Consider the following 23,135-nt stretch of genomic DNA (forward strand, 5'->3'; position numbering starts at 1 on the left):
CGCAGGAGGGGGGTAGGGTGTGTGTGTGTGTGAGGGGTCCATACTGTCCACGGTGCCGCTGAGGCGTGGCCCCCGCCGGCCGTCGTCTGATTGGTCCCCGTCGGCCGTGTCGCCGGCGCCTTGCGGAGGTCCGCGACCCCCTCCGGCTCTCAGTGGCACCATGCCTCGCTTCACCGTGCACGTCCGAGACGAGTGGCTGACGGTGCCGTGCCGGGACAGCTCGTCCAGCATCCGCTGGCTGGGCCAGGAGGCCCTCAAACGCTACATGAAGAACAAGCCCGACGACGGCGGCATCGCGGCGCTCAAGGACACCCGCTTCGTGGCGCGCAGGTGCCAGGGGCTCGGCCTGCTGGACGCCGACGACACCATCGACGACGTCCTGGAGGACAATGACTTCGTCGAACTGGGTGAGAAACAAACTTGCCGAAATCGGCCCTTCGCGCAGGGCACCGGTGTCAAAGTCAAGGCCCGGGGGCCACATCCGGCCCGCCGCGTCGTTTTATGCGGCCCGCCAAAGAAAATCATATGTGTCGACTTGTGTGATCCTTGATGAAATCTGTCCCGAAATCATTTTGTGACCCGCTTTACGCTCACTTCAACAACAATTGAAGAAAGGACAAACAAAGAGTTGAGCGCCGAGCCCCGTTGGAGACGAGTCGACTCGGTTGCGCAAGCGCCTTATCTCGGCTGTTTATTCATCCGCGTCCATTGTCGTCCGGCTTCGGGGTCACATGAACGCCGGAGAAAGTTGGGTAATGATTTACCCCGCTCAAAAAGCTGCCGTTTGAGCGGGGGCGCGCCGACTTTTTCAACACCTCCCGACTTTCATGATGATTTCCGTCGTTTTGGCGCTTGTCTCAGTGAGCGTAAACCCAAAAACATGCCCGCCCACCCGCCCGCCCGCCCTTTGTGTTTGCAGCCATCGAAGGCGACACCATGTGTCCCGACTTCATCCCGTGCACGCCGGGGGTTTCCCACCTGTATCCATTTTGGCAAGATGACATTTGCGTTCGAGCGCTCCGGTCTGGTCTTGTCGTCCTTACATGAATGGCACCCGACAAAACAGCACGGCGGCGTACAGAGAACCCGAAGACGTAAGTGTCCTCTCCGGCCCGCACGCATTGCTTTTATTTGGATTTTGCTTTTTTTTTGGGGGGGGGGGGGCAGGCGGCCCGGTAGTCCAGTGGTTAGCACGTGGGCTTCACAGTGCAGAGGTACCGGGTTCGATTCCAGCTCCGGCCTCCCTGTGTGGAGTTTGCATGTTCTCCCCGGGCCTGCGTGGGTTTTCTCCGGGTGCTCCGGTTTCCTCCCACATTCCAAAAACATGCTGATTGGACGCTCTAAATTGTCCCTAGGTGTGAGTGTGAGTGCGAATGGTTGTTCGTCTCTGTGTGCCCTGCGATTGGCTGGCAACCGATCCAGGGTGTCCCCCGCCTACTGCCCAAAGACAGCTGGGATAGGCTCCAGCACCCCCCGCGACCCTAGTGAGGATCAAGCGGCTCGGAAGATGAATGAATGAATGAATGAATGGGGGGGGGGGCATAGCCAAGACATGTTTTGTTTTGCTCCGCAGAGCATTTGCTTGGACGGCAACAGCCTGACGTCGACGGACTTGGTCAACTTGGGCAGAGGCCTCTACAAGATCACGGTCAGCCACCATCCAAACGCTCTTGACGCACGCTGACGATCTTTGACTGACTTTTTTTGGTTTCGGTTCGGTGGGGTTTTTCTGTTGTTTTTTTTGGGGGGGGGTGGGGGGTTGTCAGCTGTCTGCGGAGGCCGAGAGGAACGTCGTCAAAGCCAGAGAGCTTTTGGACACCATCGTCAAGGAAAACAAAGGTGGGGACGCCAAACGGTTGCCGCCCGCCGCGCCCTGCGACTCAAGTGCGGCTTGTGTCCGTCTCCGCTTGCAGTTGTTTACGGGATCACCACCGGTTTTGGCAAATTCGCTCGGACCGTCATCCCTGTCAGCAAACTCAAGTAAAAACACACACGAAAGAAATGTTTGGAGCGAAAAGCTGCGCGCGAGTGATTTTGTTTGTTTGCGTCGCCCAGGGAGCTGCAGGAGAACCTGGTGCGCTCGCACTCGGCAGGTAAATTCGCAAAATGGCGGCGCTCGGAGCGCCATCGCTTGCTTGAACATGCGGCGAATGCGCGCAGGGGTGGGAAACCCGCTCAGCCCGGAGAGGACCCGCATGCTGCTGGCTCTGAGGATCAACGTTCTGGCCAAAGGGCACAGCGGCATCTCTCTGGAGACCCTGCGCGCCATGATCCAGGCCTTCAACGGTGAGCGCCGACGCCGCCGCCTTTCGGATCCTTTCGCACGGCGGTAGGCGTGGCCACCGCCGGTTGTTCCTTGATGGGTTTTTCCCTGCCGTTGCAGCTTCCTGCCTGTCGTTCGTCCCTGAGAAGGGCACGGTGGGCGCCAGCGGAGACCTGGCGCCCCTGGCCCACTTGGCCCTGGGGCTGATGGGCGAGGGCAAAATGTGGTCGCCCAAGAGCGGATGGGCCGACGCCAAATACGTAAGACGCCGCCGTCGGGCCGCCCGCCGGCGGGAGGACGCCGGGCCTTTGACGGGGGTTCTCCCTCCTTTGATCTGTGAACAGGTCCTGGAGGCCCACGGCCTCAAGCCAATATCGCTCAAGCCCAAAGAGGTAAATGTTGATCCATGCAACGTGGTCCACACCGGGGACGTCTCGAAGGACCGGTCCAAATGCTCCAAGTGACGGAGTTGTCCCCCCCCCCCAACCCCTGGCAGGGCCTGGCTCTGATCAACGGCACCCAGATGATCACCTCGCTGGGGGCAGAGGCGGTGGAGCGAGCCCAGGCCATCGCCCGGCAGGCCGACATCATCGCCGCGCTCACCCTGGAGGTCCTGAAGGGAACCACCAAGGCCTTCGACAGCGGTGAGCGCCGCCGCCGCCGCCGCCGCCGCCGCCGGACCCCAGTCCAGGCGGGCGGCGTTACGCGCTTGACCTTTGCCCTTCTTCCGGCCACGCAGACATCCACGCGCTCAGGCCCCACCCGGGACAAGTGGAGGTGGCCCTGCGCTTCCGCTCGCTGCTGGACTCGGATCACCACCCTTCCGAGATCGCAGGTGGCCGCAGTTCCGCCAGCAAAGGAGGCCGGCGTCCGGAGGCCGGCGTCCGGCGGCCGGCCGACGTGACTTAAGGAAGTTGTGTGCGCTTGTGTGTGCAGAGAGCCACCGCTTCTGCGACAGGGTCCAGGACGCTTACACCATGCGTTGCTGTCCTCAGGTGAAGCGCCGCCGCGTGGCGTCAACGGGACTCGCAAATGATGCCCACGCTCATCCGGCCGCTTCTTCTTCCCGCTCCGCTCAAAGGTCCACGGCATTTCCAACGACACCATCCGATTTGTCCTCAACATCATCAACACGGAAATCAACAGCGCCACGGACAACCCGGTATCCGGCCCGTCTCCAATGGCTCTCGTGGGGGAGGGGGGGGCGGCGTTCTCCCTCCTCGTCCTCTGCCGCCTTTTCGGAACTAGCTTTTCGGAACTAGCTTCCCAGAATACGCCCGGTCGCTCACTCGGGCGACCCGTCCGTCCGTGGCGGCCATTTTTCTTTGTTTTTGTTTCCTATTGGTCGCGCCAGATGGTGTTTGCCGAAAGAGGGGAGACCATCTCGGGCGGAAATTTCCACGGGGAGTACCCGGCCAAGGTAGACGGCAGACGGCTCGGCAGCTGCGGGCGGCTTTTGCGGCGCTCTGATCCTTCTTCCGCCTTCCCGCCAGGCTCTGGACTTCCTGGCCATCGCGGTGCACGAACTGGCCTCCATCAGCGAGAGGCGCATCGAGAGACTGTGCAACCCGTCGCTGAGTGAGCTGCCGGCCTTCCTGGTCAACGAGGGGGGCCTCAATTCGGGCTTCATGATTGCGCACTGCACCGCTGCCGCTTTGGGTGGGACCCCCGCGTTCTTCCCCCCCCCCCCCAATCCCCGCTGACTTCAACCTCCCTCAATGGTTTCCCGCGTCCAGTTTCAGAGAACAAAGTTTTGTGCCACCCTTCCTCCGTGGACTCCTTGTCCACCAGCGCCGCCACGGAGGACCACGTATCCATGGGGGGCTGGGCTGCCAGGAAGGCCCTGAGAGTGGTGGAGCACGTGGAGCAAGGTAAGGAAGGCGCCGCCTCTTTTCCGTGGCGCGGCGGGCCCGCCTACGGGGCCGTGGGAAAACTCCGGTTCCACCGTAACTCGCTTCCGAGCTCGTCAAGTGACGAGCTCTCGCTCTCGGTCCGTTTATTTGTTTGTTCGTATCCGGGCTCAGTCCTGGCCATCGAGCTGTTGGCGGCCTGCCAGGGCATCGAGTTCCTGCGCCCGCTCCGCACCACCACGCCGCTGGAAAAGGTCTACGACCTGGTGCGCAGTGTGGTCAAGTAAGTCAAACACGGCGGGGCCAAGGTACGACAAGGGTCCCGCTCCGGTGGAAGAGAGGCTGGGGATGGTTAATGATTAATATTTTGCGCAGGCCGTGGATGAAAGACCGATTCTTGTCGCCGGACATCGAGGCGGTGCATCGCCTCCTGCTCGACCAAAAGGCGAGTACTTGACCGGCCCAAATCCACGTGGACCTGCATCCCGTATTTGCCCGTCATTTTCCGACTGACTTATTTGTTGACTGGCCGCAGGTGTGGACCGTGGCCAAGCCTTACATCGACAAATATCAGACGGAGTACATTCCCGAATCCCGTCCCGTCTCCCCGACCGCCTTCTCGCTGGAGTCGCCCGCTTCGCCCAGGAAGCGCTGTCGCCATGACTGAAGCCACGCGGTCCCCAATTGTGGCCGATATCGACGCACTCGCACGTGTCGGCGTACCGCCTGACTTCTGAATTGATCACTAACGGCTTTTGAACTCGTGTCTGTATCCTATTCTGATTTCGTTACCTCAGCCATTCTCCCTAATGGTCTTCCGGTCTTATGTTTGGAATGAAAATGACATATCCGAGGTAATTGTGTTCAATTACATTAGACAGACTAAAGACCGTATAATAAAGTCTTACTCCTATACTTAGTCCGCCATTTTTTTTCCACTTATCTGAAGGAGTTGAATCCGTGCTTCTACTTTTAAGAGTCTCACTACTTTTGCCAACTCAGACCTGCTGTAAACTCAAAATGGAGTTGCCGGCTTCACTGCAATGGTTGACGCAATGTCGCCTAAAATAATTGTCGGAGGGGATACAAGAAAAAAAAAATCTCCTTCGAGCCGGATTTGAACCAGCGACCTAAGGATTTCAGCTGTTAGCCTCTACAGTCCTCCGCTCTACCAACTGAGCTATCGAAGGTTCGAATTCCAATGCCGACAATGGCTTTATACTTCTTCATATTTCGAATACGAGTACAAGTACGCCACAAATGACTCAGATACGGTATTTTTTCAAGATCCAATTGACGCTTTGCGCTCAACAAACCGTGAAACGTTGTCTCTTCGCCTAGCACAGAAGCGGAAGCTTGTCCCGGTTTATTTTAGCTTCTCCTGCTAACCATAGCTAACGCGTCGAAGCATGAAACAAAAACACCTTGTCGCGTTCGTCTCCAGAAAACGAAGGAACTTCATTACATTTGACGAACGACAACTTGTCAGGTGACCATTGACGTCATCATTCCTTTGTTGGTGATCTAATTGTACGGAGTGGCCGTATTAGCGTCAAGTTCAGTTTTAACGAAGTCAAGTGCCAGCCGAGGCACGTAATAACGATGCCAATTATTTAACCAGCACGGAAGCACGCAACCAGTCATTCGTCACAAATTAGAACGAAATGAAGACGTGCAGGAAGTACTTCTCAAAGCATCAACTCCAAACACATCCGCTAGGTGGTGCCATCGTAACGCTATTTGCATCCCAACTCGGAGGGCCGACACTGGCAGGCGTCGACGGTCAAGGATCCCGGCCGTCCCAAAAAGGCACCGGACTGCCCAGAAGCTTCTCTCTCCACGTCGTAGGAAGTTTGGGTTTGCAGTTCAGCACTGCAAAACCAAATAAATGTCAAAACGCGGCATCATATTGTTACAGAGACATAACATAAGTGGATGGATCACTCCTTTGGAAATCACTGCAATTTTTTTTCCTGAAAAATATCCACTTTTGAAGAGAAGTCAAGAGTCAAGTAATAATAATAATCAATATATATGTAATGTTTTCGCAGGCCACGAAATGATGCGGAGGGGCAGTGGCTCTGCCCTCGCGGGCCTTGAGTAGGACCCAAACGAATAAGGCGGTCCATCCATCCATTTTCTGTTCCGCTTTATTCCTCACAAGGTTCGCGGGGGGGGGATAAGGTGGTCCTCAATATAATTACGAGTAATTAGTTTCCATCTTACGTCACACCTAACTGTTGCCGGGCAGAGCGGTGGTCCGGTACGTCAGTATTTCATTTTCTGCCGCAGCGCCCTCCGTAGACGCGCAGCGGCACTGCAGGGGGGATACAGGTGAGGAGTGACGTCTCGATCTCGTCCAACTTTGAGAGCCGGCCAAGCAGCACGCCTCGAAGCTTCCTCAGCAGTATCGGACGCCGCGAGCGCCTATCGCGTCCCATTTGCGCTGGCGGGTTGCAGCCGAGTCGCTCCGGGTGACTTTGGGCGGACGTCGGAAGCGAAAGGTGTTCTGACGATTGTCCGCTTTGTGTCGCTCGGTGACGCCGCCCGACGTGGCTCGGCTCCACTCGCGAGAGAAGGCGCCCGAAAGGACTCGAGGGCTCCCCTCGCTTCTCGCCTCCTCCACATGACTTCGTTGACGCTCGTGTCCCCTTACCCCATTTATTTCTTCGACCAGGTGGGCTCTCCGTCTCTCTCGCTGCCAGGAGCCAACGACGGCTTGACTTGTCCGAATGAAAGTGCCCTCTCGTTGCAGCCTGCACCGCCGCGAAGTAAGAAGGGCAAAGTTGCGAATGTGCCAAAACCCAAAGAGGAAAAGAAGGAAAAAAGGTAAGGTTTGCTTGGCCGCGAGCGCAAACTAGCTTTGCGGCTCGCCACGACATTCAGCCGCCATGGCGGGCCGCCACCGTGCCCGCCATACACGACGAGGACGATTCCAAGTCGCCTTCGCCTTCGTTCTGTTCCAGAGACACGAGCTCGGCTTGCTTGCTGTGTAAATGCGTGATCGAGATTCATTAACTTTGTGTCCCTTGATGAAGATGAGTGAAGCTCCCGGGCTGTAGTTTTTTTGTTGTTGTTTTGGGGGTGCGCCGCCCTCATCAAATATGGCGGACTCCTCAAAATGGAGGCTACGGATGGTTGTCTGTGCTTCAATAACAAGCACTTTTTGAAGGGGTGGCGAGAACGCTCGCCAGGGTGTCCCAGCGCATCGCTTTATTGGCCTCTCAAGTCAAGCGCACACGCGACCAGTTAATGAGGAGCTAAACTTTCGAGCAAACCTTGAATCCCGACTTTTTTTTCTTTCTTCTTCATCTCGGGTGACATTCGCTCAACGGGTCAGGCACTCTGTCGGTGGGTCGAGAGCCTGGCCAGTGAGCGAACGCGGCGGTTGTTTGCTCCGACAGGTCTGAAAATGGCAAACCATTGAAGCTTGTGAAAAAAGCGAAAAGCGACGATCTCCCGGAGACCTGGGCGAGGGAGGACACGTGCGAGGATGACTCCGCGGAAGACGAGAACGAGGACCCGCTGGCCAGCCAGAAGCGGGCCGCCCCTCGCTTGCTGAACGAATTGGGTCGCCTGCTGTACCGCAACCGCGGCGCCTCCCTGCAGCTGGGCGACATCCTCAACTACTCGGCCGACGCCGCGCTCAAGCAGCCCAAGGAGGCCAAAGATGCGGCCCGCCGCCAGGCGGCCAGGAGGAAAAAGTCTCAGAAGAAGCCCTCAAAAACAAACCAAGACGCAACAGGTCGCTCAAATGTCTTTTATTGTGGAAATGGAAAGGAAGGACCCGTTGACGTTCCGCGTGTGATCTTTTCTTTTTCCCCTCTCAGATGTTGCAGCGGTAGCCGGCGAAGTGTCCGGTAAGTTCATTCCGTCAACTGAACGTGTCGCGGCAAAACTGCGCTTTAGTGTCGTCTGTCTGAATTTGCCGCCGCTCAGCTGTCAGTCCCACATCCGCGGAAGACATGATCTCCGGCAGCGGTCAAGATCCAGGTGGGCGCGCCGCCGCCGCCGCCGCGCTGGTCTTGGGTGCGCACGTCGTCACTCGGCTCTTCTTGCAGATTGGTTGGCTTTGCCGCTGCAGGCCTTGGACGAAGCCACGCCTCCTGCCAGGAGCTTGTGCCAGTGGGTGGTGGAGAGACTCAAGGCCAGCGCAAGTTCACAGTCAGTTCCCCGCTTGACTCCGCTCCTTAGCGTTAGCGAGAAGCCGGAAGACGGCCAGGCCGAGGCGTCCCGTTTTCTCGGATCTCGATCTCGAGCCGAAATTCAAACCAATGACGAGTGTTGATCATCGACGTCTGTCCGTCCCGCAGCGTCAAACCGCGAGTGATGGATCAGGTGCCGAGTTCTCCCATCCTCCGTCACTACGTGGACGCCAAGTCCGGAATTAAGACCCACAGTCTGCTGAGCGTGCCGAGCGAAGCCGAGGAAGTGACCCCCTGGCGGCCGCCGCCGCTGAAGAAACTGCATTGCAGGGTCGCCAACGGGAGCTCCTTCATCTAGTATCCTTTGCGCCGCCTCGTATTGTATCGACTCGTTTTGGCAGCAGAAAGGCCGGGGCCCCTTAACGCCGCGCCCTCAGCTACCCGTCGGGCAACATGGCCGTGTGCCACAGCCACTCGGGTCTGCCGTCGGGGGGCTTCTGCACCAACGTGTTCACCGACAGCCACGACGCGCCCGTCATCCTGGCCACCGTCACCGCGTCGGGCCACGGTTCCGCCTCTCACCCCGTCAGGTGGCTTCATCGCTCGCGCCCACGCCGGCGCCGCCTTTCTGGATGGCGCTCGGTTAAAACGATGCCCTTGCAGCTCGGCGGTGACGGCCTTGTGGGACCAGCACGGCGGATTCTTGTGCGACCGGGAGGGCAACCTCAAGAAGGAGTGGTGCTGGAAGACCGACCAAGACCAGGAGAAGATCGTCGTCAAGGTGAACCTCGCCGTCGCGTGCCTTCCTTACCGCGCGGCGGATGGCGGAGCCACCAAAATGTCCACTCCCGTTTCCCTTTTCGTGACTCCGCCGGTCGCCGTTTTTGCAGCGGTGACGGCAGACGCTAGGCGCCGTAGCTTGGGCTTTGCGCGTTTGCGTTTTGCCGAGGATCCGCGCGCGCTAACGAGCGTTGTTGCGCGTCTACGCTGTAACCTGTTTGTGTGTGTGGCGCAGCTAGCAAAGGGCATCTCGCTGCGGCTGCTGAGCGGCACCACGGCGCTGCTGTGCTTCAAGTGTGACGACAACAAAGTCCAGCTCCCGCTCTCGCTCGCCCCGTCCTCCGCAAAGGAAGCGGTGAGACTCGCCAACGTTTGATTCTCATGTGTTGTGAAGCCGGTCCAGCCCGCCGGGGCCGGGAGCAAGAAAGCCGCCGTAAATCCAGCCGGGCCTTTTGCCCGCGCGGCAACAATTAGCTTTCCCAAGCGGGCCTTTGACGACGACCTGGCCCTCAGACGCGTTCCGCCATCCTTCCCAGGAGGCCGACCAGACCTTCCCGGAGGAGACGGCCGGGACCTTGTCGGCGCGTTGGAAGAAAGGATGTCACGCCGTGGGCGAGCTGAGCAAACTTCGCAAGAAAGTCAGAGACATCCTCAACGCCTGGCTGGACTATTATCGCACCGCCACCGGTACCCGTGAAAATCGAGTAAACGGGAACCGGGTCGCCGTTCGAAGCCGGCGTTCGGGCCGCTCTCGCCACGCCGCCGGCTAATTACGTCGCGCGTTTGCTCGTGTGCAGGTCTGAAGCGCGGTGAGAAAAAGCCAAAGGTCGCCAAGGGCAAGCACAAGAAGCGGGCGCTTTTGGCCAAGAAGACGCTGGAGCGGGCCAAGGCCAGAGAAAAAGTGCCGGAGAAACTCGAGCAGCCTGCCAAGAAAACGCCGCGGGAAGCTCCCGCCAAGACCAGGTCTGGCCCGCGTTCGCGGCGAGGCGACGCTTTTCGCTAGCACTCGCCGACCTTTTTTGGCCCGCCGAGCAAGCAGTTTTAACATCAGATGATATTTTCGCTGACTGTAAGATAATATCATTTGACCTGCACCAAAACGGCGGCGGCATTTTCGAAACCTAATCCCAAAGACGCTTGTTTTCCACTCGTTTAGCTAGCTCCCGGCTTTCATTTCATCACGTGACGAGAAGCGCGTCAAGGGTGAGAATCCGGTCATTTTTCAAAATAAAAGGCATTTTGAATTCAGAAGCAAACGACCCCTCGGGGGTGCCGCTGCTATACGCTACTCGCGTGCACTGGCTTCGTGTTTGAATGACGTTTGTGTCGCTAATGCAAAGCGTTGTGACTGTTTGGCAGGGTCCCCGCAAAGAACACCAAGGAGCACAGCATGTTACAGATCGGACCCCTGCGTATCCTCGGCAACATCAAACAGGAGTAAGACCGCGGCTGCGTTGGCTGCCGCTTCCCGCACTCGGCCCTTTGCTTGTGCGCTTCAACGCCTCAAAGGCTGGCAAACTCATTTGAGCTCCATTTGCTTTCAAAGTCATCGATGTTTTGTTTTTTCCAGACAAAAGAGAAAAACTCTTAGCGAGCTGACAGTTTGGCCTGTTGCTTCAGCCTTCGTCGGTGCCGTCGCCGCTTCTTTGCGACGTGTCTTGAAAACGGACGAGCGGGCCGGGAAACCCGAGCCCATCGAAGCTGCGCTCCAACCCCCGCCGACACATCACAAAAGGACGCGGTGACGGCTTAGACGAAGGCTCAAACTGTCAGCCCAGTAAAAGACCTATTATCTGCGGGTGGGGGTGGGGGGGGCAAACTTTCAACCTAAATGAACCAAGGAGCGGGCATCACGTATTTCCTCCATCCACATTCACCCCAATTTGATCTGGAGGAAACGAAATGACCCAACACACACACACACACACACACACACACACACACACATTCACATCTGACTAGGCAATTGGGGACTCTTTCATGAATTGCTTCAAAGTTGGAGCCGCAGCGCTGTATGGAGTCGACGTTCCAAGCAGCGAACGATCGCCAACACGGCCCGTGTTGCCCGGCTTTCAAACGGCGGAGCGTCCGGTTTGACGGGCATGTTGTCAGCCTAACCCCGAGTCGCCGGCCCCCCGGCAGGTTGGTGGTCGTCCCGGACTATTCGGCCTCGCGCCTGTGCAGCCTGCCTCACTTCCCCGCGCGGTCGGACCTGCCGCCCTCGGTGCCGCTCACCGTGTGCCCGCCGCTGCTGCGGGCGGCCCTGCTCCAGCGGCCGAAAGGCCGGGCGCCCAAGAGGTGCCGCTGCAGCACGGCGCTGATGCCCGTGCTGCAGGACGCCGAGTACGACGCCTTCATCACGGGCCAGCCGCGGCACAGCCAGCAGATCCTGGTGGTGGCGGTCACGTTGCCCGCCAAGCCCGGGGCCACGCCCGAGCCGGACGCCCTCCAGCAGCTCTACCGCAGGAGCAACAGGAAGAGGACCATGCCCTGCGCCCAGGTGAGCCCAAAGTCCCAAAGTCACGGATTCCACTTTCTTGACGTAACTCCAAGTCAAAAGTTGCTTCGAGTAAAGGCGAATTGTTAGCGTCACGACAAAGGCGCAGTCCGTACCACACCGACATTTGTGCCTGCGCCTGCTCCAAATGACAAAGGCGCTTTTTGTTTGTCATTCAGTGCCAGATGGACTCGTTTCGTCTGGTGAGGTACGAAGTGTCCACGGGGGCCTTGGGCTGCCCGGTGGACAACATCCTCTTGCAGCATCGCCACAACGTCGCCGCCGGCATGATCCTGGTCAGTATGGGCCACGCCCGCACGTCAACGTGCGCAAATAATGTTCTCGAGTACCGGTACATGCATCCGAACGCAAAATACACGAGATGGAGGTGAAACTCACCTCGTCGCCGTATTTGCTGTACATTTTCTGCTATTGGGTGTATTGTTCTTAAACGCAAACAATGAATTGAATACAAGACGTAAAAGAAAGAGAACCCCCCCCCCCCAACCAATCGATTCAAATGTAATGTCAATGTGTTAGATGTACATCCGAGGGCGACTGATGTTTTTGGGCTACGTCTCCAGTGGGCGCACCTGCTCCGCCTCGGACCTTCGGAAGCAGATTTTGAGAACCAGGGAGGACTACAGGTTGGGTGTCAGCCTCCCTCCCGATTACAAATTCAGGTAGGAGGAGCCACCGAGTCGGCACGGTCGACGGTCCGAGATGAACGTCTTCCTCGTCCTTCCTTGATGCTTGCAGCGAGAGCGCAAAGGTCAGCGCGGGCTGCTCGGAAGCCTCCAACGCAAATAAAGTGGAAGAATCGGCGCCGACGCTCACCAATGACATCGCTCCGGAAAAAGAATACGTCGCCGAGACGACGTGAGTCAAGCGGAAGAGGCAAAGGACTTTTTCAACGGCTTGCCTTAGACCGTACGCTAGTTGTTCCGCTCTGTCATTTACTTCATGAGGAAAAATAATAATAACAAATAAAGAAAAGCTTCAGCCTATTTCCCATCACCATGTTTTTCTCCAATTGAAAAACCTCAGCTCCACCGTCCGCGCCTCCGGCAGAAGAGTCTCCGGGTGATCCGAAAGCCTGGACCGGTCAAGTGAGCCACGTCTTCGCCTCTCTCAGAAGGCAATGTGGATGATGAATGTTAATGATTGTCAGAGGATTGATAATCTGTGCACTGTTGCAATCTTTGTCTCATATGTCCTGTATAAAAACTGAACCTACTTGAAGCATGCGCACAAAGTGTCTGGCTAAATCACTCTTTCCAGCTCTGGCGATGCCTTGAACAAACAAAGCTCTGAGGAGGAGCAAAGAAAGGAGGGCCGATTTCGCTGATCTGTAAATAAATAATCAGCATCTCGGGTGTGTGATCTATTTTATTTTGACATTTTTCTTGCGTTCGTTGATGGAGAACCGCTGCAAACGTCGAGGTTGGAGGAAACCGACGTGTGAGCGCTGTCTCTTGCACCCCTCCCAGATAAGCGCAACGTTCATCTTAACTGGAATGCCACACGTCGTCGGAATGCCTTTTTGCGTATCGTTTTGTTCGGCCCGCGGGTCCGTAATGCATCGGCCACTCCCGCTTTGCACTTTTCCGATCTTGAACCCGATGCTGATCTTCTCAGAAAATGTCACATTTTACCTTCTGTCTCAATTTTAAATGATAAAAAAATACTCCCTGTTAAGATTGAGATTGATTTTTTTTCTTTTTTCTTTTTAAACGGTGCTTGAGCCTTACCAATACCAATTCCTGAAGATTAAACGTGTCTAGTTGATGTCAATTCAACAAACAAGGCCCCTCCGACCACGGATGTTTTGGTGCATTCTGGCGCCCCCTACACTTTTTGGGTGTCCCTACAAGAAGCAGAAAGCCCCAGGCGGCGTTGGACTCGAGTCGCTCAGTCGCTGGAAGTTTTCCGCGGGCTCCGAGTTGTTTGTTCTTGTCGCCGCTCTCGACTGGAGCGCGACGACGCCCGAATGTCCGCGGCGGACATCTCGCGTTGACCGCTGGCAAATTGGCGCCCGGACATGAAGTTGGGCGGAAAAGTCGACGGACCGACGCCATGGTGAAGTCAGGTAAGAAGTCGATCGAGCCTTCGCTGATCGGCGCCGGCGCGACAAACGAGGCGCCGTCAAGAACGAAACGTGACGTGTCGACAATGTTCTCGATCGGTATGACGTGTGTGGCCCGGTTCTTTCGCACCAGTTTGGAGCCGAACGCGTTGAAAGCTTGAGGGCAGGTGCCAGTTGGGGTTCGTTCGCCGCCTCATTTGCCGTCCACTTGACGTTTCCTGCTTCAAGAATTTGTTCAAATAACAAAACAAAAAAAATGGCCGGCCGTCAGCGGGTGTAGACGCCTGGCAGCATTTTGATCCCAAAGAGTTGTCATGATTTGAAGATGACGTCACGACGATCACCTTTAAAAAGCACAGATTTTTAGGTTTGTTATTTGCTCACTGCGTGCTAAAGGAAGGGAAGAGAAGGCTTTGCCGGTCTCTCGGGTGTTGTGCCGGTCCACCCAGTTTGCATGACCCTGGCCCCCAAACCAAAGCTCCCGCTCATCGGCGTGGCGTGGGACAGAAAATCGACTGTGATATTTGTCGCACCCTAGGTTGGGATCAGTGATCGCCAAGCAGCTTGTAAAAGCTTGTCAAAACGGTGACCCCCACCCGCCGGGGCAACATCTGGCACCCACCCCGAAACGGATTCAACATCCAACTCGGATATCTTGGGGGGGCGGGTTGGATTTAGTTTTTTCGGTGAAACTCCGATTCCTTTGGTTGCACCTTTGACCCATTGCCGGACAAAAACTGAAGCGCTACGCAAATGTCAAAGGAAGGCGACGCCTTCGTTTGCGTTTGCCAACGGGAATCCAGTCGTCGAGGAGGCTGTGACCCAGCTAGTTAGTTCACCGTTGCCCTCCGCCGTCACGACGAAAAGATGGCGAGGCGGCATCGCTTTTTGACGGCTTATGTTCATCTGTGTCTGTGCAGGCACGGACAAGCCGCCTCTGGCCCCCAAACCCAAGCTGGCCCGGCAACAGCCGACGGCGGCGTCTCCCTCGGTGCCCGGAAAAGAAGTCACGTCGCGGCGGTCTCCCGGCCCCCCGAGGAAGATGAGACCGCTGCTGGCGCCCAAACCCGACCTCGCCGAGCTCAACTCCAAAGCCGCCGCTTCGAAGGCCCGAGCGACGAGCGCGGCCAAAAGCCCGCCGCCCGACGGCCTCCTTAAGCCCCAAAACGGAGTCGGGAATGATGACAAAAAGCCCACCTGGGATGAGGTTCTTCCCATTTGTCGGCGCAGCCCGAAAAACTGCATCTGCGACGATCACGTCGACCCGACGGAGAGCCGCGTTCCGAGCAGCCATCCGAAGAGAGGCGTCCCCCCTGCGTTAGCCGGCGACGGCCACCTGGCGAGCCCCAAACCTCCCCGAGACCCTTCGCCGTCCTCCGCCGAGAACCTCCGGCAAAACGCGAATGCCTCCCCTCCGCCGGTGAGAGTCGGACAGCTTGTACTCCGAGGCTCCGGCCGCCATCGGGCAAACGAAAACGCCAGCGAGCGTTGTCCGGAGGAACACGCCGATGAGGCCGGGCGAAAAAAACCACCGGCGCCCGTCCCGGTTCCGCGAAGACACAAAAACACCTCGCTGGCGTGCCAAGAAAAGGGGGAGGAAATTCCAGCCCGGGAAGGGAGCAACGGGAAAGGCGGCTCGGCCGGCGGCCAAAGCCGGGCGTGGCCGGCCCCGACGCCCAGGACCAAGCCTCATCTCGGCGCGCCCGAAAGGGGGTCCGGCCCGGCTCGGCCGGCACTCCGAAGCGAGGCGGACGAAGAAGTCCTGGGCTACGCCGACCCCGCCGACCCCACGGAACTCTCTGTCGACGAGGAGCCGGCGGGAGAGAGGCGAGGAAGGCGCGACGGCCAGGCCTCCAACAATGGCGGTTTTCCCTCCGACCGCCACGGAGCCACGACGCCGCCGGCGAACGACAGCGCGGCGTGGACGAAGAAGACGGCAACTGCTAAAGTCGGAGAAGCTCTGCCATCGGCAGCTGGTGTGACTAATCCTTCCAGCGGCGCGGCGGAGCGTCCCCCGCCTCCGGGGAAGACGGCGAGAAGGCATGAAAGCGGGCAAGCGCTGCCGCGACGACACAGTTCCTTCTCTGGGATGGAGCTCCTCCGTCCCGAGGGGAGGAGGAGCTCTTTCAGGAAGTTGCTGGATCTCAAGCTGTCGGCCGCCGTGCGGCCTAAAGGCTCGCCGACGCCTGATGAGCGGGACGGACCCCGCCTCCCCCGCGCCGCGCCGCCGCAATGCTTCTCCCCTCCGTTCGGCGCGGAGCAAAGCGTCGACGGAGAAGAGTCGGAAGCCAACTACGAGAACATTTGCTACTACGAGGAGATCTCCCATTACGAGAACGTCTACTTTGCCGGCTCAGACGCTTCCGACGCCACCTGGCAGAGTTTCGAAGACGACGACGGCATTTACGAGGAACCCGAGGTGTATTTGTCCCCCGATAAGAAGAGCGACGACGACAGGTGCCCCAGCCTTTTGGTTTTTTCACCCGTCCGATGAAACGACGACGGCGGTTCCTCGCTTTCCAACGGCAGTTCCGTTCCTACGGCGATGTCAGAACCCAGCTTTCAACGCTGCTCGTCGATCGCTCGTTTCGTCGATCGCTCATTTCGTCGATCACTCGTTTTGTCGATCGCTCGTTTCGTCGATCGTTCGTTTTGTCGATTGCTCGTTTCGTCAATCGTTCGTTTTGTCGATCGCTCGTTTCGTCGATCGTTCGTTTTGTCGATTGCTCGTTTCGTCGATCGCTCGTTTTGTCGATCGCTGGTTTCGTCGATCGCTCGTTTCGTCGATCGTTCGTTTTGTCGATTGCTCGTTTCGTCATTCGTTCGTTTTGTCGATCGCTCGTTTCGTCAATCGTTCGTTTTGTCGATCGCTGGTTTCGTCAATCGTTCGTTTTGTCGATCGCTGTTTTCGTCGATCGTTCGTTTTGTCGATCGCTGGTTTCGTCGATCGTTCGTTTTGTCGATCGCTGGTTTCGTCGATCGCTCGTTTTGTCGATCGCTGGTTTCGTCGATCGCTCGTTTCGTCGATCGTTCGTTTTGTCGATTGCTCGTTTCGTCAATCGTTCGTTTTGTCGATTGCTCGTTTCGTCAATCGTTCGTTTTGTCGATCGCTCGTTTCGTCAATCGTTCATTTTGTCGATCGCTGGTTTCGTCGATCGCTCGTTTCGTCGATCGCTTGTTTCGTCAATCGCTCGTTTCGTCAGCTTCCCAAATTTAATCGGCACCTTTTCCCGCCGCATTTCAGCGGGCATCAATCGATTGGTTTGCGGAAAATATTTCAATCGAGCGGTCCGTCCTCCGACCCGATCCGTAGTCGGCGATTGTTTTTCAGAAGATTGTTTTCTTCTGCCCAAGCGTCATGCGGGTAGCCGCCAGGAGCTCGTCGATGGCGAGACGCATGGGCCGCAAATCGATGGCCCGTTCCCGACGCTCTCGGTCGGACCTTGTGCGTGAAGCCCCCTCTGCGTTGATTCGGATCGGATCCGGTCAAGGCAAGCGGTTCAACTCGGAAACCGAAATCCGGAGGCTCTTGTCTCCAGGTCCATTCAATGCCCCCCACCCCCCGCGTCGTCCGCGCGTGCCGCGGCGTTTCCGCCGACAACTGACCGTTTGCTTCGCCGGCTGTGTTTTGAGCAGAAGTTCTCTGAGCGAAGAGGCGGACGACGGCAATTCCGATGACGACTTGCTCCCGGCTTTTTCCGACGAAGAAGATGAGAGCTCGCTCTCCAGTAAAGGGGACGCCGAGCAAGCGGAGGCAAGTGCCCCCCCCCCCTGAAATCGGATGCGTCGGATGCGGAAAAGAGTCTTCCTCATTGACGCCGCGGTGAGGAAACCGAGACCCGGATGGCGCCGGCTTTCTGGAATTGCAGTGGAAAGAAAGCCAAAGTGACGGCGTTTGGTCCCGGGGGCCTTCGCGCATCCTGGCATGCGGACTCTGGGCCAGAACTTGGCTCTTCCGTTGTCCAATCCGGCTCAAGTCGAGCCTCTCCCTTCTCTGGTCCTTGGCGCCTTTGTCGCCCACGGCCACGCGCTTGACTTTGGAGTCGGCCGATCCTCCATTCCAGTTGCTCCAAAATGCTGCCGCTGGCCTCTTGAGCACTACTCTGATAAAGAGGGCTCCCCATTTTAGATCCTGGCCCCCACCTGACCTCTCAGAGGTCCTCTGCCCTTCCCCACCCCCCCTTGAAGTTCTGTCCTTGGGTCGTTGTCCGACAAAAAAAATTGGACTGCATTTTTTGGGGGGAAACTGCCGTGGTGTCTTGAGCTTTTCTTTGTCTTTTGGGCGTTAGACGGCGAGCGGCCCCGCCAAGCGCAAGATCCATCACATCGCCACTGAAATGATGACCTCGGAGAAAGCGTAAGCCGCCTTTCTTGTCGCATTTAGTTGACGGGGGCCAACTTTGTGGCGATTGGGACTCCCGCGTTGCAAAGCGTAACGTTTCCCATTTTGGGTGTCTTCTTAGGTTCGTCGACGTCCTGAAGCTGCTTCACGTGGTGAGCCAGCCGCCTTTCGCCTTCGCCTTCCTGGAAGACGCTTTGAGGTGGCTGATGCGCGATTCCCCGCAGGACTTCCGCGACGCCGTGGCCAAAGCGTCGCGTGAGAACGGCAAAGCCGTCATCGAGGAGCGCGCGCTGGAGCGGATCCTCTACTACCTGCCGCAACTCTACGAACTTAACCGGGACCTGCTGCAGGAGCTGAGCAATCGACTGGACAAATGGTAGCCGGCCCACCTCGCTTTCCCGGGAATCGCTTCGCAAACGGCTACTCTGAGCGGCCCCGGCAAAGTTCGATTCAAAGAATTGCGCGCGGGACGAGTCGGGAAAGCCACTCGTCCAAGCAAAGCCCGCCGGAACTTGCGCGCCGAGGCTCTGGAATGCGACGGCGTCGGTTTCCCGGGCCAAAAGCGTTCTGGCATCCGGCGGCTCCAAATACTTGCGGGTGACTCAGCGGCGTGGCTCGTTATCTTCGGCGGGCCCGAGGAAGAATGTTGGCCGTTCTTTGGAAAGCCGCCGGCCGTAACGCCGCGGCGCCGACGCTGGCGGATGAAAGCCAAACGAAAGCCTGTGTGGCCATCGCCGTCTAACGAGCAGCTCCGGAATGCGCTCGGTCGTCCAGGTCGCGCGGGCACGCTCGGCGTGTTTCTTTTGCGAACCGGAAGCGGGACTGCAACTTGCAAAAAGAAAGAAGGATTGAGAAATGTCCACGTGTGCGTTGTGTGTGCCTCCCGCAGGGATGAAAATCAGCAGGTGGCCGACATCTTCCTGAAGGTGGGCCCCTACCTGAAGATGTACTCCACGTACATCCGCGAGTTTGACAAGAATGTGGCGCTGCTGGAAGAGCACAGCAGGAAGAATGCGCCCTTCGCCGCCGTGCTGCGACAATTCGAGGTCACGCCGACCGCCTTCTCTTCTTTTCTTCTTCTTTTGTGGTTTCCCTCTCCAACAGCTGTTTTTCCACAGGCCAGTCCGCGTTGCGCCAACTTGGCTCTGAAGCACTACCTCCTCAAGCCCGTTCAAAGGATTCCTCAGTATCGACTCCTGCTCAGAGGTAAGACTTGCCGAGAGGGGGGGGGGGGGGGGGGGGGTTCCTTTTACATGCTAAAAAGCTCCGTTGATTGCAATGAAAAATCCTGCTCGGACACGTCTTGAGCGAAACTTTGGCCGGAATGCCAAATTGCAAAACTCGCTGCACAATGCGAACGAAATGCGAAGCATGCCGGCGGCATGGCAGGCCCTTTTGTGAGCAGGTGACGGAGGAGCTTGAGCGGGCGCGCGTTACGGCTCAAGTCTTTGTTTTCGCAGACTACTTGAGGAACCTGTCCAAAGACTCGGCCGATTACAAGGACACGCAGGGTAAAGCTGCCGGGCCGCCGCTCGCCGCTCGCTCGGAAAGCGGCGAAGCTCACGCCGCTCTCTTTGCTCCCTTCAGACGCTCTGGCAATTGTGGAGGAGGTGGCCGAGCACGCCAACGACATCATGAAGCAAGGGGTGAGTCTCGGGGTGGGGGGTGGGGGGGGGCGCTTGACACCCGCGCTTCTCACGTCTCCCGTTTTGCGGCCGCCCCAGGACAACTTCCAGAAGCTGATGCAGGTGCAGGCCAGCCTGAATGGCCACCGCGAGATCGTCCAGCCCGGCAGGGTGAGCCTGTGGGGCCTGGGGGGGGCTTTCCCCGACGGGCCCTTCCAACCCTTTGGCTTTTCTCTTGCGCCAGATCTTCCTGAAGGAGGGCGTCCTCAACAAGCTGTCCAGGAAAGTCATGCAGCCCAGAATGTTCTTCCTGGTACCGCCGCCGCCTCCTTGCACCCATTTGAGACACACCAAAGCAAGCGTTTCCTCCTCGATGACAAGCAGGCGCAAACGCAAAGCCTTGACTCCATTGTTGCCGCGGGAAATCTGCGCCGGCCCTCTTCGGGCCCTCCCCCATTTGGTTTGAGGTTCGCAAGCAGGTGCTCGCGGACCGGTCCCGAGGCGAACGCAAGGAAATGGGGGGGGGGGGAGGCAGGGGGGGCGATATTGGCAAAGGCAGCACGCAAAAGTGCGCCTCTGCGTCGGCTGACGGCTGTTGCTCGTGCGTGCTCGCTAGCCTTTAGCACCGGGAGAGGAAAAAAAAAATTCCAGGGACACCGGTGTCAAAGGGCTGGCCCCGGGCCCACGTCCGGCCCGTCACGTCACTTTAGGCGGTCCGCCAAAGCCACTCTGCCTTGTGCTTTTCTCCTCCAGTTTAACGACAGCTTGCTGTACACCACGCCGCTTCAGTCGGGCCAGTACAAGTTCAACAACCTGTTGTCTCTGGCGGGGATGAAGGTGAGAGCAAACTCTTCTCAGGTTTCGGGGGGGGGGGCGCTCGCCGGGCTTCCTCGGAGCTCAGCCGAGGGTCGGGGAATCGGCGCGCGCTCGAATTTGCCGATGGCGCCGACAGCCGACTCACCGCGACGCGAACCGCGACAGGTGAGCCGACCCAGCCAAGAGGCCTGCCAGAATGAGTTCATCGTGGAGAGCGTGGAGCGCAGCTTCATTCTCTCGGCCAGGTAATCGTGGACATTTTGCATTTCGCTGCTTCAGCGCCGTCTGAAATCTTGTTGGGTTGTTTTTGCAGTTCGGCGTCGGAGAGAGACGAGTGGCTCCGGGCCATCTCCGCGGCCATCGGCGATCACACCAAGAAAAAGATCACTTTCATATCCGGGAAGTCCTTCGACGAGGTAACGCAAGCGGGACAAAAGTGCTCCGTGTCCTTTGCGCAGACGTGACCCCCCCCCCCCCCCCCCACCGTGCCTCAAACTGATCGTCTCCTTGGGGTGGGGGGGGGACGTTCAAGGTCCAACCGAGCAACGGCGACTCTTTGGGCACCAAAGCTCCCATTTGGATCCCGGACCCCCGCGCCACCATGTGCATGATCTGCACCTGCGAATTCACGCTGACGTGGAGGCGCCACCACTGTCGAGCCTGCGGCAAGGTCAGCCGCCAGATTTTGTCAATTCAAAACCCCCAAACCAAAAGGACTGGCTTCCGAGAAGCCGTGCCAAGGATGTGACACTCCCGGAACCGAGAGGCTTTCGTGTCAAGTGCCTGAAATGTTGCCAAAGCCACCGCGCTCCATGACGTTTTTTTTTTGTCCACTAGGTGGTGTGCCAGTCATGTTCCTCCAACAAGCGAAGCCTGGAGTACCTGAAGAACCAGTTGGCAAGAGTGTGCGACCAATGTTACCTGGTCCTGCGGGAGCAGGAGCACCAAAGTACCTCTCGGCTGCCCTACGTCCTCGCCTTTTGGCTCTTCAAATAGTTGACGAGGATTTATTTTGTCCGCCAGGCCAAGAAGATCCCTCCGAGGCCGCACTTCCCAAAGCCTCCTTTGCTTTCGCTCGCAAACACAAGCGAATACCAGCAGCCCTCAAAGAGGTGAGCTCGCCCTCCCTCTCTGCACGGGATGCGGTCCCCTCACGGCGGGGGTCTGGGGGGGGGAGCTCTTACAAGCGCGCCGTGGGCCTTTCTCAGGTATCGGCCAACACCGACAACCCCTCCATGAGTGGCTATTTGCAGCGGTCCAAGGGGAAAAAGAAGCAGGGCAAGCGCTTGTGGTTCGTCATCAAAGACAAGGTTCTGTACACCTACGCCGCCATGGAGGTAGGCCACACCACCTCGCCTCGCCGGGCCGGAATGACGCTCGCGCTTTGCTCTCCGGCAATTGGCTGACGCGGAAGCAGAAAAGACCGCCTGGGATCCGCATCAGATCTGGGATCGCGGCGCCAATCCAGCCTCTCTTGTTGAAATCCATCGAGAGGCGTGAATCCATGTCCACAAATGTGTTTTTCATCACGCAGGACGTGGCCGCCGTGGAGAGTCAACCGCTTTTGGGCTTGGTTTTAAAAGTCGACTCGTCCCAAAAGTCGCAGTTCAAGCTTTACCACAAAAACACCCTCTACTACAATTTCAAAGCCGATGACGTCCAAACAGCCCAAAGGTAAACTTGTTGACCCCTGTCCAGATGTTCTCGTCCAAAATAAATGACTAAGGAATACCGCCAGAACAGAATTTGCACTTCTCAGGTGGATCAACACATTCCGAGAATCTGCAATACTGTAGTAGCTGTGGACTGACTGTGTGCTGTTGACATTTCACCGGTGGGCTGGCCGTTTTTACCTCAGTGCTCCCAGAGGGACACCGCATCTGTTCTCCTGAGATTGAATGAAACCGCTTTTTGTCCTACTTCCTGACGGGACCTTTTCTGGGCATCGATTCTTGCTTTGGTATACAACAGGAGCATTAAAAAAAGATATAGCATTCTTTCATTTTGTTTTTTATACTTACGTCTGGTCTATAGCACACTTTTTTTCAATTCACATGTCAAGAACTTTAAATGTGTAAAGACAGACAGACAGACAACCCCTTCAGTGACCACACCCGTCGATGGTTCTTGCGATTTATTGACCGTAGAGGCGAGTCGAGAAAGTGCAAAACTGTAACAAACGCATAAAAAGACTTGCGTGCTGTTGCGATACAAAACACAACAAAATAACGTGCGTCGCTCGTCTGCCAAGTGACCAACGGTTGACCAAGCTAGGCTGCTAACGTTTGCGATCTTAAATGCTCATCGGGAGCAAACATTCGGGATGCATTTCAAAACGTAAATTCACCGTGAACAACCCAAAACAATTAAATCCTACCATTGCGCACCAAAAATATACAAACAAAATATGATTAGTGTTTTCAACAAATGTTTTGTTTGATGAAACGCAATGGCAGCCTGCTTTCATGGACAAACAAATACAAAAATTGAATTATTTACTGTTGAGAGGCTGAAATTCAAAACTAACTAACCAAATATTAAAATAGATGATTGTGATTCCCAATTAGTTGGCCATGCATTGATTGCTGCACCTCGAACAATGACACTTTCCCTTGGATTATCTTTTTTTTTTTTTACAAAATAATTGAAATCAGTCATGGAAAAGAGTGACAGCAAACTACATTCTACAACCATTTTCCATTTATGTTCCAAAGGACCTTGGCGAAAATGA

At 57.1% G+C, this 23,135-nt stretch overlaps 2 protein-coding genes, 1 non-coding gene and 1 pseudogene across 5 annotated transcripts; 3 read left to right on the top strand and 1 right to left on the bottom strand.

The window, feature by feature from the left end:
- The first annotated feature begins 70 nt into the window (after window positions 1-70).
- Window positions 71-5,032, top strand: LOC127597522 (histidine ammonia-lyase-like). The gene is made up of 20 exons (XM_052060610.1): window positions 71-407; window positions 920-980; window positions 1,067-1,094; window positions 1,574-1,648; window positions 1,767-1,839; window positions 1,914-1,980; window positions 2,056-2,093; window positions 2,161-2,286; window positions 2,384-2,523; window positions 2,608-2,655; window positions 2,760-2,907; window positions 3,003-3,098; window positions 3,200-3,258; window positions 3,345-3,425; window positions 3,618-3,683; window positions 3,757-3,922; window positions 4,000-4,134; window positions 4,288-4,396; window positions 4,489-4,558; window positions 4,649-5,032. Exons 1-20 carry the CDS (start codon window positions 161-163, stop codon window positions 4,778-4,780), a joined length of 1,965 nt encoding a protein of 654 aa, XP_051916570.1. The 5' UTR covers window positions 71-160; the 3' UTR covers window positions 4,781-5,032.
- Window positions 5,033-5,215: 183 nt separating this feature from the next.
- trnay-gua (transfer RNA tyrosine (anticodon GUA)) lies at window positions 5,216-5,303 on the bottom strand. The gene is given in 2 exon segments: window positions 5,216-5,251; window positions 5,267-5,303. It is a non-coding gene; the product is annotated as a tRNA-Tyr (tRNA).
- A 916-nt stretch (window positions 5,304-6,219) lies between these two features.
- On the top strand, window positions 6,220-12,906 carry LOC127597519 (uncharacterized protein C3orf20-like). 3 transcript variants are annotated; one of them, XR_007961667.1, is made up of 18 exons: window positions 6,220-6,790; window positions 6,869-6,942; window positions 7,518-7,858; window positions 7,944-7,973; window positions 8,053-8,106; window positions 8,175-8,277; window positions 8,427-8,615; window positions 8,696-8,848; window positions 8,922-9,039; window positions 9,274-9,393; window positions 9,575-9,725; window positions 9,836-10,001; window positions 10,398-10,475; window positions 11,181-11,538; window positions 11,715-11,831; window positions 12,120-12,218; window positions 12,295-12,414; window positions 12,583-12,905. XR_007961667.1 is itself a non-coding variant. In XM_052060604.1 (18 exons), the coding sequence occupies exons 1-18, from the start codon at window positions 6,740-6,742 to the stop codon at window positions 12,620-12,622; spliced, it is 2,406 nt and encodes an 801-aa protein (XP_051916564.1). In that variant the 5' UTR covers window positions 6,220-6,739; the 3' UTR covers window positions 12,623-12,905. The 3 variants fall into 3 exon arrangements, 2 of the variants coding, with proteins under 2 accessions (XP_051916564.1, XP_051916565.1); XM_052060604.1 differs by having other exon boundaries at window positions 12,076-12,218; XM_052060605.1 differs by having other exon boundaries at window positions 12,295-12,906.
- Window positions 12,907-13,401: 495 nt separating this feature from the next.
- LOC127597552 (FYVE, RhoGEF and PH domain-containing protein 6-like) lies at window positions 13,402-22,398 on the top strand (annotated as a pseudogene).
- Window positions 22,399-23,135: the final 737 nt, after the last annotated feature.

This window comes from Hippocampus zosterae, chromosome 3 (assembly GCF_025434085.1).
Source record: "Hippocampus zosterae strain Florida chromosome 3, ASM2543408v3, whole genome shotgun sequence".
NCBI lineage: Eukaryota > Metazoa > Chordata > Actinopteri > Syngnathiformes > Syngnathidae > Hippocampus > Hippocampus zosterae.

Bases quoted from the DNA above. Each gene is read 5' to 3' on its own strand.
- LOC127597522 (XM_052060610.1), top strand. From the start codon at position 161: ATGCCTCGCTTCACCGTGCACGTCCGAGACGAGTGGCTGACGGTGCCG. The intron at 1,095-1,573 runs GTAAGTGTCCTC...TTTGCTCCGCAG, and splicing joins CGTACAGAGAACCCGAAGAC to AGCATTTGCTTGGACGGCAA. The intron at 4,135-4,287 runs GTAAGGAAGGCG...ATCCGGGCTCAG, and splicing joins GGTGGAGCACGTGGAGCAAG to TCCTGGCCATCGAGCTGTTG.
- LOC127597519 (XM_052060604.1), top strand. From the start codon at position 6,740: ATGACTTCGTTGACGCTCGTGTCCCCTTACCCCATTTATTTCTTCGAC. The intron at 6,791-6,868 runs GTGGGCTCTCCG...CTCTCGTTGCAG, and splicing joins CCATTTATTTCTTCGACCAG to CCTGCACCGCCGCGAAGTAA. The intron at 8,616-8,695 runs GTATCCTTTGCG...CCGCGCCCTCAG, and splicing joins AACGGGAGCTCCTTCATCTA to CTACCCGTCGGGCAACATGG.